General features: G+C 39.9%; 1 protein-coding gene across 1 annotated transcript in view; it reads right to left on the bottom strand.

Moving 5' to 3' along the window:
• Window positions 1-14,028, bottom strand: part of LOC115355924 (uncharacterized) — a 31,159-nt gene extending 17,131 nt beyond the window's left edge. The window contains exons 1-19 of the mRNA XM_030046851.1: window positions 13,940-14,028; window positions 10,951-11,099; window positions 9,452-9,555; window positions 9,199-9,247; window positions 8,652-8,804; window positions 7,132-7,296; window positions 5,946-6,098; window positions 5,008-5,172; window positions 4,744-4,899; window positions 4,237-4,395; window positions 3,936-4,106; window positions 3,728-3,757; window positions 3,458-3,610; window positions 3,180-3,350; window positions 3,024-3,053; window positions 2,754-2,906; window positions 2,476-2,646; window positions 2,320-2,349; window positions 2,049-2,201 (exon numbers count right to left, since the gene is read on the bottom strand). Coding sequence (XP_029902711.1) covers window positions 2,049-2,201; window positions 2,320-2,349; window positions 2,476-2,646; window positions 2,754-2,906; window positions 3,024-3,053; window positions 3,180-3,350; window positions 3,458-3,610; window positions 3,728-3,757; window positions 3,936-4,106; window positions 4,237-4,395; window positions 4,744-4,899; window positions 5,008-5,172; window positions 5,946-6,098; window positions 7,132-7,296; window positions 8,652-8,804; window positions 9,199-9,247; window positions 9,452-9,553 — 2,164 coding nt within the window. The 5' untranslated portion in view covers window positions 9,554-9,555; window positions 10,951-11,099; window positions 13,940-14,028. The remainder of the gene's footprint in view (window positions 1-2,048; window positions 2,202-2,319; window positions 2,350-2,475; window positions 2,647-2,753; window positions 2,907-3,023; window positions 3,054-3,179; window positions 3,351-3,457; window positions 3,611-3,727; window positions 3,758-3,935; window positions 4,107-4,236; window positions 4,396-4,743; window positions 4,900-5,007; window positions 5,173-5,945; window positions 6,099-7,131; window positions 7,297-8,651; window positions 8,805-9,198; window positions 9,248-9,451; window positions 9,556-10,950; window positions 11,100-13,939) is intronic.
• Between the last annotated feature and the right edge of the window lie 3,056 nt (window positions 14,029-17,084).

A 17,084-nucleotide genomic window follows, 5' to 3' on the forward strand; every position in this document is an offset into this window, starting at 1 on the left:
TCAGCTGATCTATTAATGTAACATCTGTGGTGTTCAGCTCCAGAGAGATCAGGTATTCATACACAAGTGCAGGAGCTGGAGAGAAATCATGAAAAATGGGAAAACATACTCTGTAACTGTATCACTTGAAATATGTGACATCATTATCATTTCATGTTTTTTCATTGATTAAATGCTGTCTTCTCAGTCTTACGTGTTGGTGTAGGAGGACAAGCTGTGAAGTCTGTTGGGAGGAAGAGACAGAGAGAGAGGGATTGGTGGCAAATATGAAAAGATGCAGCTGCCGAAGCCTGTGAGATGAATGCCACTGTCCGTTTACAGGCTCCATAATTAGTTGAACAGTGCTTACTGTGTTGATGAACAGACTGGCAATACTGTCCATCAGGAGGAATGGCGCTGATGCATCCACACGTGTCATCAGTGATGCTGTCACATGATCCATACATCAAACACTGGTCACATGACCAGCGATACTGGTCCTCACATCTGCACTGGAACCCTGCACCGCTTGGAGAGCAAACTGGGGGCAAACACAGACAATATGAGCGTCATAAGTGAGGATATATTCCAACTAATGGTTTAAAAGTGGAAACAGTGTAAAACACTGCAAATCCAAATAACTGTACAATTTTAAAAAACACTGATCATGAATTTCAACATTCAAAATCAGTTGGACTTCAGAGCATCACACTCCACTGAAACCTGTCTCAGTCATTTGTTTGACTTTGTTTGACAAAACCCTGATGAAGGAAAGTATGCTGGAATGCTCTTGCTCAATTTGCAAAAAGCCTTTGACACGGTGAATCAGACTATACTGTCATCAAAGATAGTGCATGGAGACATACTGCTGTAAAATGGTTGGCTTCTCACCTTACAGGAAGAACTCAAGTCTGTGTTGTTGAAGGGGTTATATCAAAACCTCAGGATATCACATGTGGGGTGCCACATGGTTCTATTTAGGGCCTTTTTTATTTCTTATAAATATGTATATATTAATGATATAACAACTCCTGTGAAATACAAGCTTTTGTTGTGTAGTCATGATTCTGCATTAGTGGTATCTGGGAATGATGTCAGTGAAACTGAGAAATGTAAGAGAGTGGCTCATTGATAACAAGCTTTCAATACAACTGCATAAAACTGAGTCAGTGCTGTTTGGAACTAAGAAGAAGCAGTTATCTATCTCAGATAGAAAAAATGGCTCCCATATAGTTAAGGACTTCTTGACTGTCTAATGTGAATATGCCCTCTATGATTATTTTAAAATGTATTACATTTTAGTGTGTTTCATCATAATATATTAGAAAATTGTTGAAGAGGCTAAAGAAGTAACAGGAAGTTATTACTCTCACCTGTGGAAATGTTGACATCAGAGACTAGTATGGTGTTGCTGATGAAGATGGGGAAGCTGGTGCTTGTCAGAAAAATCCTCAGCTGATTTATTAATGTAACATCTGTGGTGTTCAGCTCCAGAGAAATCAGGTATTCATACACAAGTGCAGGAGCTGGAGAGAAATCATGAAAAATGGGAAAACATACTCTGTATCACTTGAAATATGTGACATTATCATCATTTCATGTTTTTCATTGATTAAATGCTGTCTTCTCAGTCTTACGTGTTGGTGGAGGAGGACAAGCTGTGAAGTCTGTTGGGAGGAAGAGAAAGAGAGAGGTATTGGTGGCAAATATGAAAAGATGCAGCCGCTGATGCCTGTGAGATGAATGCCACTGTCCGTTTACAGGCCACATAATTAGTTGAACAGTGCTTACTGTGTTGATGAACAGACTGGCAGTACTGTCCATCAGGAGGAATGGCGCTGATGCATCCACACGTGTCATCAATGATGTTGTCACATGATCCATACATCAAACACTGGTCACATGACCAGCGATACTGGTCCTCACATCTGCACTGGAACCCTGCACCGCTTGGAGAGCAAACTGGAGGCAAACACAGACAATATGAGCATCTCTTTGTTTGTTACAGTATATTACAGTGTGTTGCAACATTGATGAATGAGATAAAAGAAGCAAGTAATTGTTCTTACCTGTGGAAATGTTGACATCAGAGACTTGTATGGTGTTGCTGATGAAGATGGGGTAACTGGTGCTTGTCAGAAAAATCCTCAGCTGATCTATTAATGTAACATCTGTGGTGTTCAGCTCCAGAGAGATCAGGTATTCATACACAAGTGCAGGAGCTGGAGAGAAATCATGAAAAATGGGAAAACATACTCTGTATTTGTATCACTTGAAATATGTGACATCATTATCATTTCATGTTTTTTCATTGATTAAATGCTGTCTTCTCAGTCTTACGTGTTGGTGTAGGAGGACAAGCTGTGAAGTCTGTTGGGAGGAAGAGACAGAGAGAGAGGGATTGGTGGCAAATATGAAAAGATGCAGCTGCTGAAGCCTGTGAGATGAATGCCACTGTCCGTTTACAGGCTCCATAATTAGTTGAACAGTGCTTACTGTGTTGATGAACAGACTGGCAATACTGTCCATCAGGAGGAATGGCGCTGATGCATCCACATGTGTCATCAGTGATGCTGTCACATGATCCATACATCAAACACTGGTCACATGACCAGCGATACTGGTCCTCACATCTGCACTGGAACCCTGCACCGCTTGGAGAGCAAACTGGGGACAAACACAGACAATATGAGCATCTCTTTGTTTGTTACAGTATATTACAGTGTGCTGCAACATTGATGAATGAGATAAAAGAAGCAAGTAATTGTTCTTACCTGTGGAAATGTTGACATCAGAGACTAGTATGGTGTTGCTGATGAAGATGGGGTAACTGGTGCTTGTCAGAAAAATCCTCAGCTGATCTATTAATGTAACATCTGTGGTGTTCAGCTCCAGAGAGATCAGGTATTCATACACAAGTGCAGGAGCTGGAGAGAAATCATGAAAAATGGGAAAACATACTCTGTAACTGTATCACTTGAAATATGTGCCACTATCATCATTTCATGTTTTTCACTGATTAAATGCTGTCTTCTCAGTCTTACGTGTTGGTGTAGGAGGACAAGCTGTGAAGTCTGTTGGGAGGAAGAGACAGAGAGAGAGGGATTGGTGGCAAATATGAAAAGATGCAGCTGCTGAAGCCTGTGAGATGAATGCCACTGTCCGTTTACAGGCTCCATAATTAGTTGAACAGTGCTTACTGTGTTGATGAACAGACTGGCAATACTGTCCATCAGGAGGAATGGCGCTGATGCATCCACATGTGTCATCAGTGATGCTGTCACATGATCCATACATCAAACACTGGTCACATGACCAGCGATACTGGTCCTCACATCTGCACTGGAACCCTGCACCGCTTGGAGAGCAAACTGGGGACAAACACAGACAATATGAGCATCTCTTTGTTTGTTACAGTATATTACAGTGTGCTGCAACATTGATGAATGAGATAAAAGAAGCAAGTAATTGTTCTTACCTGTGGAAATGTTGACATCAGAGACTAGTATGGTGTTGCTGATGAAGATGGGGTAACTGGTGCTTGTCAGAAAAATCCTCAGCTGATCTATTAATGTAACATCTGTGGTGTTCAGCTCCAGAGAGATCAGGTATTCATACACAAGTGCAGGAGCTGGAGAGAAATCATGAAAAATGGGAAAACATACTCTGTAACTGTATCACTTGAAATATGTGCCACTATCATCATTTCATGTTTTTCACTGATTAAATGCTGTCTTCTCAGTCTTACGTGTTGGTGTAGGAGGACAAGCTGTGAAGTCTGTTGGGAGGAAGAGAGAGAGAGGGATTGGTGGCAAATATGAAAAGATGCAGCCGCTGAAGCCTGTGAGATGAATGCCACTGTCCGTTTACAGGCCACATAATTAGTTGAACAGTGCTTACTGTGTTGATGAACAGACTGGCAGTACTGCCCATCAGGTGTTGCACTATGAACTTACTTTGACTGTCCACTGGCTGACAGTACTGTCCATCTGCGGGAATGGCACTGATGCACGTGCATGTGTCATTTGTATCTCCATCACATTTCCCATAGGTGGCACACTTTTCACAAGGCCAAAGGTAGTCTTCCTCGCAGCGACACTGGAATCCAGTGCCATTTTGACTGCAAACTAAAATTGAAGAGAACAACACCTTTAATTGTACAAGGGTACCCTCAGTATTTTAAGAAACATGCTCAAAGAAAAAAAAAACACACCAAACTGTAACATTTGAGGGCTGCAAAACATTTGTTCCTCTTACCTGTGGTCATGTCAACATCATTGATGTTTATTTGTGAGTTGACTTGGATAGGAAAAACGGTATTACTCAGGGTGTCTCTCAGCTGATCTGTGGTGGAGTCTGTAGTGTTCAATTCCAGTGAAATCACATATTCATAAAGAACTGGTGGGACTGTAGGTGCTGTGGGAAAAGAAGGAGAAATTAAACCTTTTGTTTTTGGTTACCTGATACCATATCAACAACTTATTTTATTATTATTATTATTATTATTATTATTATTATTATTATTATTATTTTTCTTTCTGGTTACCTCATGCAATAGTTACCAACAATGCTATTATGATGACAATCTTTTGTTTTTATAATAACCAACTGGTTTAACAGAAACAGGGTCTGATTATGTAAATACATTTTCTTCATTTCAGTGATGAATCAAGGGAAGAGTAATGTTTTCCCAAAACACCCTCAAGCTGCACTGTGATGCAAAATGCAATTTTATTCTATGCAACAATATTCTCGTACTCCTACCTGTAAAGCTGATATTAATTCTGGTGATGTTTATTGAGCTGTTGAGTCGTATAGGAAGACTGATGTTGTTCACAATGTCCTGCAGTTGCTCGAGCACTGTGAAATTACTGGCACTGATTTCAGCTTCAACCTGGTATTCATACAGCTGTAACGGCTCTGTGGTGAATCACATAGAAAAGACATTTCATTACAGAACATTCTCTACAAATGGAGCCCTATACATAGCATGCAAACCCACAGAGAGCACCATAAAGTCTCCATCACCTGTCTTTGGCTGGCAGAACTGGCCGTCGGGTGGCCGGCTGTTGATGCACCCACAGGTGTCACCGGTGATGTTATCGCAGGCGCCGTATGTAACACAGCTGTTGAACGACCAAGCAAACTGATCCTCACATCTGCACTGGAAGCTGCTGCCATTTGGGTAGCACACTAAACAACAAAACAAACACATTATAATAAAAAAAGGTCATGAAGCAAAACAGCAATTTTATAACACAGACATTTTGTAAGCTTTTCAGTACTGTGATGCTTTGGCAGCTATATTGATATATCTCATCCATCTGGTCCAAAAATGAGAATTTAATGGAACCACTGAACTGTTTGTGTTGTGCAGGATTTTTACACCTTGTTCTTGAACTGCACTCATTTAATTTGTCAATCGAATATATATAATTTATTTAACAAAATATTCAGAAAACGTGTAATCTAGTAAAATGTACTCAATTATGGCAAGCACACACATGGCACATATTAATTTTCCCCCTTAAATCTTGAAATCAAGCAAAAGCCACTTGAGAAAATAAATCAGACTAATACAAGTCGCCTTTATGGTGCAAGGCATTTTAAATAATTATGAAAATAGCACAGAATCTGCAATAAAATGCAATGCAATGCCATGCTAGTGGCTTGATAGCTGATTAATTTCTGTGCTAGCTTTGACTGGAAATTTAAAATCTCACCAGTAATATCTTACATCTAATCAATTTATGCTGAAATAATTGTTTGTTATGCCGGCTCTGGCTGTGTAATAACCTTGCATAGACTGATTGGTAGTTGAAAATCTCTCATGAAATGGGTTTAAGTACACTGAACCACTATGTTGTGCTATCATCAGTCACATTCTCGAGATTAGTGGACATTTATTTACATGAAAAATGCCACAGATGATTGTCAAAGTCATTCAGTAGAAACTGTGCTGTTACCTGTGGTGATTTCAATGTGCGTGGCGTTTACAGCAGGACTCAGGACCAGGTCGGAGCTGATGTTACCGAGGAAGCTCCTGAGCCTGTCCACTGTCCTAACATCTAACACGTTCAGCTCCACTTCCACTTCATACTCCACCACAACTAGCAGTTCTTTGGGAAAAATAAGAAATTAGAAATCTTTCAGGTCTCATGTGGTAATAATATAGTCAAGGTTAGATTAGGTGTGAGGTACACTTTTCATTATCCAGGGTCTGATTCAGAGTACATAGGTTTTCTCAGCATGGCCTTAATTAACAAACATCCAGTCTTCAAACAACAGTCCTCTGTTGGCCACTAAGGCAGTGCTGACTTGGAGCATTTGCTATCTGTCAGCTTCACAGCCATCCAGTCCAATCCAATCCACTTTATTTATATAGCACCATTTTAACAAACACAAGGTTTTCCAAAGTGCTGCACAACAAGATAAAACACAACAAGATAACACAATAGAATGTGCAGAATGTGTGGACTCCCATGTATTTTGCATTGCTGTTGGCATGTCTTGAATTGTTTTGCAGCAGTCTGCACAAAGTAAGCACATACAGCTTATTGAAACTCTTATGGGAGTATCGCCAGTTTTTTGACATATCACAACAGCTCACATGATCAGGGTTTAATGAGTCGGGTCATTTCCACTGAGAATCGTATCATCACCAACACTCAAGAACTGGGGTCAAAACTGAAATTACACCTATGCTAACTAACACTGTAGATTCTGCTTAAGTAACCTCAAAAAGAGAGAGAAAGACAAAACAACATTTTTTCTATATTGTACCACAAATTCACATATATATTCTATATCTGTTGGTTGCAACACTTCAGTGATGCTACATTATGCTTACATTGAGTGAAATATTCAAATACATAATGTCATTGTTTTACGCCTGCACCGTTGTATCAAATAGACAATATCTAAATGTCTTGTGCATCATTTTATACACATTTCCCTGTAATACAGCAGCCCATATTTGACATCTTTGGAAACCTTTGGACCTCCACTAGAAATTAAAATAAACATATATTGGTTTGAACAAAGCTTTGCCACAATGATAATCCCATCAACTGGACCAGCAGTGTTGCAGTGGTAAAAAGCCAGGCCTCTGAGCTCAAAGTTAGTAGTCATGTAAAAATATTAATTGATTACCTGACTCTGGCTGGCAGAACTGGTCATCAGTTGGAATGGCATTAATGCATCTGCAGATGCCATTGATAATGTCATCACAGGCTCCATATGTGGCACAGCTGCTGTACGGCCAAGCAAACTGCTCCTCACACCTGCACTGGAACCCGGTGCCATTTGGCGAGCACACTTGCAAAATAATAACAATTATTATTATTATTATTATTATTGTTATTATAATACATTTTATTTATAGAGTACTTTTCAAGCAGTAATCACAAAGCGCTTGACGAGGTGAGAAATTTCAATACACGAGCAAGAGAACAATTGCAACATTAAAGAAACGCTGCAAGAGCTAAACGTCTGCATGCGCACACGAGTTAAAAACATGAGCAACGTCAGGGGCAAGAAGTAAGAAATGGCTCATGAACCGGGGAAATAAGTACTGTCAGCTGTTGACCTGATGCCCAGTGCAAGGCATTCAGAGCCTAGTACATAACAATAATAATGGTAATAATAATGATACTACTACTACTACTACTACTATGACTGGTAATAATAATAATAATAATTTAATAACGTTTTATTTATATAGCAGCTTTAAAAACAACAGTTATCAAGGCTTGACAAAATGCAAAATGCAGAAAAAAAATGCAAAAAGCAGAATACTCAGCAGTCGAAATAAAGACAAGAAGCTACTCAGAATGGTCAAACAAGAGCAATAAAAAAGGTAAATTAAAGTAAGATACAGTAAGGTGAAATCAAGGTAAGGTTAAAACAGAACAAAACACAGCAGACAGGGAAAACAAGAAGGATGTTGAAAGATAAAAATAAGAAGGTAAAAGCAATAGATAGATAGATAGATAGATAGATAAAGTAATCACAAATATAAGAATAAAAGTAATGATAAAAAAAGACATCACACAAAGTCCACAAAACTGTGATTAAAAAAAGCGCTTTAAAATAGATCCTAACAGAGACTGGACGCCGATGGAGTGCAGCCAAGATTGGTGTAATGTGTGAGAATCGCTTTGTTTGTGTTTGTTTGTGTTTGTTTTTGTTTGTTTTTGTCAGTAAGTCTGGCTGCTGAATTTGGAACGAATGGGAGCTGTGCCGTCGCTCGGTGTTCACAGTGATCGAGGATACGGAAGCATGTGTGATTTTCTCTGTGTTGCTGTGGGACAGAGCCGATCTAACTTTGGGAATGTTGCTCAGCTGATAAAAACACGACTGGACTGCTTTTTTTTTTTGTACATGTACCTGCACACGCACAGGTTCAAGTTACAGTTCAGGATAACACCGAAATTATTTGTATGTTGGGAACGAGGCGGCTGAATTCATTTTAAGACATGCTCAGGGCCGATGATGGGAACTTCTGTCTTGTCAGAGTTAAACTTTAACAAGTGTTGGGCCATCCAGCTGTTTATGTCAGAGAAGCTTTGTCTTGTAATATTGCCATTATCCCTGACAATATGTGTATCAAAGTCCTTAATGATTTGGGTTTCTGTCCTTTTGCAGAGTGTCAGCTTGTATCTTGTACTCACCCGTGGTGACATTGATGTCAGAAACCTGCGTGGTGTTATCAAGCTGAATGGGGAAAGCAGTGGCATTCACAGAAGATCGAAGTTGGTCTATTGTTTCTAGGCTTGACGCATTCACTTCAATGTCAATAACATATCTCCATTGCACTGCAGGCACTGCAGGGAGAGAAATCAGAGAGGAAACAATTATTATGAATCTTCTGGCAACCAGTAACCCAGCATATTAACTGCAAGCAAAAAAAAAAAAAAAAAAGTGAGATACCCAATTTGCCATTTTTGCATTAAGTATATGCATTATGTATAAAGTTGCATCAATTGTATGTGCATTAAGCCTAAATATGTGCATTAATCCTACAAATTATTACAACAATAATTTACAATAATTAACAATAAATACAGAAATAAGAAACTGAGCATATGAAAAACAAAGTATATCTATATACGCCATATATAAACAGGGATGTTACACTGCTGAATTGTTGTCAAGTCCTGCAGGTATAAATTATAAGTACAACAGTTTCTTATTTGGATATAAATTTCTCAGACTAACCATTCCTTCTGTGTCTGGTGTGAGGTAGGATGTCTTCAGCATTCAGCGCCTGAGAAACAGGAGAGTGACAATCATCTTGAAAAGCTTGATCAGGGTCCAAAACTAGCGACAAGAATCTGTTTTGTTGATAGAAAATAATGAAAAACTGAGTTTCATTTTTACAGAACTCCTGTGTGCGAGGCCTTGGTGTGGCTTGCACCTTCCCGTATTTGCTATTGGACACCAGCCAGTATCGTAAACACAGCAGGCTTACCAGCGAAACCGGCCTGGAAAATTCAATCAATTCGCGTGTTGTTTCCAAAATACAGCACGTCACTAGGAGGGCAAAGATGGTCAAGCCATTTGATATGGCCATTCCTGTCAAGAGAGTAGAGCGGGGAACAAACAGCAACATCAGCAACAACAAATAATCGCCTCAAACAGTGGAAATATGTCTTTTTTTTTTTACTCTCATGCTATACACTGCAGCCTCCATAACAATTTCTGTATTAACTGTTAAATTCTCAGTACATGTTCATCATCAGTCTTTTCATGTAACGCCTCTCTATGCTCTGCAAAGCATGATGTAAAATCTGTTGTTTTTTTTAAAGGTTGAAATAATACAAATAAAGTGTAATATTTATAATGTGACCATATTTATGCATCACATCAACAGGTGTGGCCAGTTTAGCACCAGCATCAAAAACACACTCTTGTTGCATTATGTTCCTCTGGATGAGATCATCAACTACATGCCAAAAAGAAAACTGCACATGTGACTGAAAAGAGGATATAAGTTCAGTGGGATTTATTGCTAGTGATGACAGTTTTTATTTTAAGATTCATCTGATGTATTTTTGTGGTTCGTCTCCTTTTGGGCCAAAGCGCCGGCAGAGATCCTAAACAATAAAAGTAATCAGGCCCGTCCTGTCAGATGCTTGGCCAGAGGAGCTCAGGCTGCCAAAACAGGTTTATCCTTTTCATTGCTTCTTTAGGCACATTTTACAGACACGACTTGAATTTGCCTGACCTACTTCATTGCCTGCATTTTACTGTTACCATACTGGTAACATATATAGCATTATGTTGAATTCAAAGATCTCTGTAGCACTGACATATTTCTCAAATAGGCATCTCAATGCTATATGAAAATATTTAAATCTCTAAAAACATTTGTAAGTCAGCAGTTACACCCGCTGGCCTTTTGAGGGAGTGTGTGTGAACTCAGTGACCTTAACACTGAACCCTGTCAAATCAAAAGTGAAACGAAACAGAAGACGAAGGGCTGCATTCTTACACTGTCTTGGGCAATCTTGGACAAAAATAATTAGGATTCCCACTTACTTTTGCCCAAGCTCACCAAGTTTGGAAAGTTGCAGATCTCCAACTGTCACGTAACAACAAGAACTTGAACAAAAGGGAAGTCTTATTAAAGATGAATGATTCAAAAAAATGCTTTCCTCATTCCATTCTATTTGTCAACGTCGTCATGTTTGGAAATTACCAGCAGTGCTTCAGGGCTTTCCGCATTCAATCTATATATTATGAACGTTTTTTTTTTTTCCATAGTAAGAGAGTGAATGTCACCGACAGACCTCTTGCTCTGGTGTTGTGCAGTAATTGTTTAAATTATGCCGGGAAGCAGCACACACACATTGTAATTCCTAACTCACACGTCAAGAGTTACATAACAGACCTGTTTTCCTAATTGCCTATAGAGACCAATTATTTTATTCAGCAGGTTATTTCCCAAAAGTGCTTTATTGCTTGTACCTTAAACTGCTTATCCTGTTTAAGGTAACTCTGTTGTCACTGGTCACAGGAGCTCCCACATAATGTTGGCTGCCGGCTATCAAGGTCCAGTGCTGTTGCATTCCATTGCAATAGAAGATTATTCATGCCTGACACACCAGTGTGGACACCTGATGGGAACAGAAGAGAGAGAAATGTGTGTGTGTGTGTGTGTGTGTGTGTGTCACTAGGTGAGGCTGGTGTTGTTTATTAGACTTTTAAATTGTATTTTGCCTCATAAAAAGACCATGAACAACAAAAGTCCCATTATTTATGATCCACAAGAGCACAAGCATGATGGTTTCAACTTCAAGAACTACATTACATTGTGCTTACCATAATGTAAATTGCACAGTTGTCTCTCAAACATCGATAAATAGAGCGATGTTAGACTGGTAGATTGCACTGTGATATAACTAAGGGAACTTCATAAGGGTTTCTTACCAGAAAAACAATGTCCGGAGCTGAAATCTTTTTTATTCTGCGTAGCTTGGTTTTACGTGTTTCCTGAAATGGCACTCTGTTACCTGCTCTGTTACCTAACACAAGGAAATACTTGAAAAATGCAAAATTAATCTGATCTAACTATCTTCCATCTTGGAGCGCTTGCCAGCATTGTGACGTTAGAAATAATTTGAATTTATTTCCTCCTGTGTGCACAGTGTACAGCCCCGCTTTCTCTTCGACATATTTTCTAGATAAGATATCAAGAAAGTAAAAGGGCCGATTTAAAAAAAAAAAAAAAAAAAATGTTTATACAACTGATAACAATGCCTATTTGTTATTCTACTGGTCACAGAGAAACTGGGCTACAAATAATTCCCAGATCTTTATAAGTTGATCCAGTCCAATGCACCATGTCATACCTTTTTAATACCATGCTTCCGGTTAATAATTGTTTGTTTTCGTAGTAAGTGTTTGACTTAAACCTCATAAATCAATTGGACCATTTTATAAATGCAGAGACTGCTGATGTGAGATTAGATGTGTATTAGTTACATTAGTACAATATGTCTTGTGAGGCTAAATAAAAAATGACCCATTTTGTTACCAAGCGTGTGTGAGAGGCCAGACGACTTACAACACACACCCTGACTCATAAAGCAAACTCCTGAGGATTAAGCGCTGTATTCACTTACAACGTCTTTCAGCTTTGTTCCAGCATAATCCATTCACTCGGGCCCGAGCTCGGGACCCGTAACACCTACACACACTTTTTCATTGCTGTTGCTGGCCTGTACTGTTGCTCTAACACACCTCTGCTGATTTCAAACGCTCCCGAAGCCACTTTGTTGTGATGCCGGGCCTGGCCCCACTTAATTAGCCAAGAATGAGTCAGCAAGCACATGAAGTGTCATCAGATGCCATTAGATTTGATTAATGCAAAGCCATTATTTATGACTGACAGCACAATGGAGGTGACTGTAGTTTAAAGTTATCCTGCCCTAAAGTGGAAATAATCCGATCAAGAAATGCTGTGCTTCTGTGTCATCCTTGAATCAAACACAGCCCTCCGAAAAATTTGAACATTTACAATCTTAAGATTTAATTTCGATATCTAAGATTCAATTTAATTAAGCGACAGTGTCCATGTATTTTGCTCCACTATTCCTATGAATTACTGCAAAGGGATTTAAAGCTGAACAAGCAGGCAGAGAGAAGTTGACTTTTCTCTCTCTGTTATGGGATTTTTAGTGTATTATGATTTTATACATCGTTGAACCTCATGTCTTTACGTGACTGTAAGTGGATTTTGACTTTATACATTGCTGTTTGTTGTTAGTCTACAGCTACTGCTTGACATGAAGCCGCTTGCTTAGCTTGGTCTCAGTGTCTCAGTGTCTGGAATAAAAAGTCCAGCAGTAATGGTGTTGATTGGGCTAAATAAAACTTCACACATATTGAATTCCAGCTGAGTGAGATGCATTTCAGAAACAGCTTAATCAACAGGAAGAATAATTTAAATTGTTTTGACTCCATAGTTCAGACTAGTATAGAAGTGCAATTTCATGATTCTTAACACCTAAACCAGCAAAACAGAAATCCCATTCGACACACACTTCTCTAAAAATTTTGAACAAATATTAAACAAGTGAACAAATGGCATTTCAAGCATTTTCATATTTCTATTTCACATCAGAGAAACTGAAATGAAACGTCCTGCTGTAACAATTAACACAATGGTATGATTATGTGCTGTCATTTTGATGTGCTGTCCTGTAAGCATGACTGACGTTTTAATTATGTCAGGCATTTAAACAAACACATCAAGACTGCATTACAGTAAGAACACCACATTGATACCACTGATGCTTAAAAACCGGTATTGTTCTTGTTTTAAAAATTTTAGTATCGACAGGATACCGACATACTGATTCCTGTGACATAGTTTTTTGTGTAGTCATGGTCAGGAGGATGTAGGCTATTCTGTGCACTGCATGCCCTGAATTTCACTTATTCACATGCGCAATCTCTGCAAATCCTTAGTGATAAAAAAAATTGAAACTCATTGAAACACTGTCAGTCCTGTCCTTATCAGCCCCCGAGAGGATTGCAAAGGATTCCAAGCACTGATGAACTGAGACAGACGCATTTCAGGTGCAGGAAACAAACCCGCCACTGTGATTTCAGTGAAAAGCTACAAAGAGACCGATAAGCCTGGGTAAATAAACAGACAGACACAGTTCTCCACACAACCCTCCACTCTGCAAAGCTTGTGGGGTTTTCAGATACCATGGAGATCCTAAAAGCAGGTCAACACATTAGTTTACAACGTCTGGGTCTATCAAACAGCTACAATAGAAATCCTTTGGGGAAGCGGTTTCCATTCAAACAGAGAAGAGGACCCACTACGGTAAGTGAATATTAGTTTCACAAACACATCACATCATCCTCTGGACACTGAAAATGTAGGTCAATGAAATCACAACAAATACATGGAGACATAATTAGAAAAATGAAAAGGTCTTACCTATTGGTTTTCTCTCTCCATTTTAACAAGGCGGGAGAAGTCTCTGGTGCAGCTTGACGGAGCACATTTCATTACCCTCACCAGTGGAGACGACAGGTTGTCACACCCTCATTGTGACCTACGAGAAACACACTGCTAAAAAACTTCCTGAAACATGATAAGGCACACTTATTGTGAGCACTGGCCCGGCAGGTTTAATTATTTCAGCAGTGTTTCTGTCTGACTCTGTATGTGGTGTGTGCGTGTGTGTGAGCGAGAGGACAATACTCACACAACAACTGTCAGAGAAACCCTTAGTTATCTGCCCTGTTCGTTTGAGCTGCCAACATCAAATGATGGAGAAAATGATGGAGGCAGAGACAGAGGCGCCCACCTGAAATCTGGTTTTAGGGGCTCATCCAGGTGAGCCACAATGTAAAGCTCTGCAAAGCACTCAAGAGACACAAAGGCACATTGTGAGTAACACAGTAGCAGCTGAACTGGCAAGGAGTCACATCAGGAAAAACACTCAGGGTGCTACTGACCAGCTCTCAGCCAAAATGACACTGTATAATTCAGAGAGTTTTGAGCGGTGGTCCACGACACAAAACTGTCAAGTGAAGTCCCTTCAGACTCAACCGATGAAAGAGAAAGTGGAAATTCACATAATTTATCAGCAAATCAGGCCAACAGTTAAAAGCATGTAGCCTCAGCCATCAACTTAGGTCCTTTTTCCATATTTTTTCATGACTCTTAATGTTAACCCTTGGAAATTTTGCACAATGCACCTTTCATGCACTGTATTTTAATTTTCCACAATTGTGCACTGAACTCAGCCAGACACGCGGATGTGTTGGAAATGACACACCCTTGTAAAGATGGGCATGATTGTGCTTGAGAGAGTGTATAGGAATTTAACCGGGTGTTTAATTGTGAAAGCAAAAGTGCAGGTAGATGTGAAAAGTGGGGTGCTGGTCTTTTTCTGACAGCCTCTGAGAATGACAGGTGGTGACATCACCTGCCACCAAAGAGCAGGAACCCAACTTTTCACCATTAGAGGAGATCGAGGATTAGTTTCTCTTTAATTGTTTCTAGGTGGGAAGATGAGGCCAGAGATTGTACTAGAAATCAAGAGGTGGAAATATGAAGACCACAGACACTTTCCCACAGCAGATTAAAAAAACCCAGTCTTGGCACAAATGTCGAGTTTGAAAGTTAACTGGATGACCTCGTTTGAATTGTGGAGCAGATGGGAAAAAGTGGGTGGGGGAAAGTGAATGAGTAACATTCCTCCACCAGGCAGACAGCACAGTCACTATGCCTGCAAGGTATTCAGCCCTCAAGTTCTCCAAGAGAGCAGCCCAGCGAGCGGCAACAGGAGACTAAAGCTGGAATTTGAGGCTCCCAGCTGTGCATGAATGTAAAGAGGGATGGCACTGAAAAGAGACAATGGGTGCTCAGCAAACCCTTCTTGGATGATTGCTGATGAAAGTGAGATGACAGAAGCACTTGTTAGCAGCCACAGCTGTGACAAACACTGCAATGCTCCATTGTCTTTGAATGAAAGTGAGCAAAAATGTTTTTAGGATCACTGTTACGCCGTATGAATTAGGGCGGAAACGATTCCTCAAGGACCTTGGAATAATTTGATTAGTAAAAATCCTTGATTCAAATTGTCTGCCTCTATACAGCCAGCTGTGGAGTTCAAGGATAATTACTGTGTCACAAACACAGGATTTGGCTGTGGAGGTTGCAAACTACTTTTTTGAGAACAATTGCAATTTACAAACTCAAGAAGGGAACAGTGGCTTGCACATGAAATGATAAACACAAGCCAGAACATATACGTACAGTATACACATACGTACAGTATACACATACCTATACCTCCAGTCATATAGGCCGATATAATTACTGTTTATAATACATACACACATAAGAGTTAGGCTTGTCTAGAACACGGCAGGAGGTGTGTAAATTTTGGGACCTATAGAAATAGATGTTCCTGCAGTACTGCCTGGCTGCAGATCATTCTCCCTATTTTCCCTCGACTTCCTTTAATTCCGTCTTTTATATATCTTAGCTACTGATGTTTGTTTTTGCTATTGCTGCCGCATTTTTTTGTGAATCCGTTTATAGCTTGGTTTTATTGTTCAGTATTTGCCGTTGTTTCATTTATTTTTTACTCGTTTTTCGATTTATTGTAACGCACTTAGAGGTACAGCCCCTATATAAAAAGCGCTATATAAATTAAGTATTATTATTAATTCATTTTGCTGATAAGCACGCGCCTCAGGTAGACAAGGCTCGCGGCGCGCCTGAGACGCACTGAGACACTCACGCGGGCTGCGCGGCTGCTCAGTACTGTTCATGTGAGCGCACGAACCAGTGTGGCCGGCCGTCCCAACAGGTAACCAGCCTTTTCCTACCGACAGAAACAAGGAGACGAACTCTCCTTATACAGTGAAAAACAAACTTAAGATACATCTGTTTTCTTTAACTTATGAATTATATAATTTCGATTTGAGTCAGTCTCTCGCTGAAGGCTCTCCTGTCAATTTAGTTCCTGCCGGTTTCAATGTCTGTCTGTTTCTTTCTGGACAGTGTTTCATCCGGTACGAACCTGTTCTCCTCTGTCAGTGTCCGAGGTCGGAGTTTTGTTGCATTTAGGGGCTATATTTTCGCTTTGCTTTAAGTTTTGCTACCTCACTAATGTCCCCCCTCCCCCTTCATCTTCTGTGTGGCACACACTGTATGTTGGAGCATGTTGCCGTCTTCCTCCCAGGTGTGCCCCTCCCTCTCCATCAGTGACCCCTCTCATCCTGGCTGTTGCATCACATCACTCTGTGTACTGGTGTGTTTTCTTTTGCATGAAGACAGTTTGTAATTTGCTCACTGGGTCGGCACCTACTGCGCACCTGTCTGGCTGTGAAGGCTGTCTCCTCTCTGTGCTCCTTCAGCTTTGTCATTTTTCAGTGCTGCACCTTTTTTTGTTGTTGTTTTTGGAGGAGTTTCTTGGCCACTATGAAGATTAAGTATGTGGCTGTCATCCGGTTTTGTTGGGTGTAAACCTACGGGCATGTAAAACCCTTTTGAGACTGTAAACAGTGATAACATGGTAACATAATATGAAGCCGACTCAAAATAAATGCATGCCTACTGTAAA

The sequence above is a fragment of the Myripristis murdjan genome, chromosome 24, assembly GCF_902150065.1.
Source record: "Myripristis murdjan chromosome 24, fMyrMur1.1, whole genome shotgun sequence".
Classification (NCBI taxonomy): Eukaryota; Metazoa; Chordata; class Actinopteri; order Holocentriformes; family Holocentridae; genus Myripristis; species Myripristis murdjan.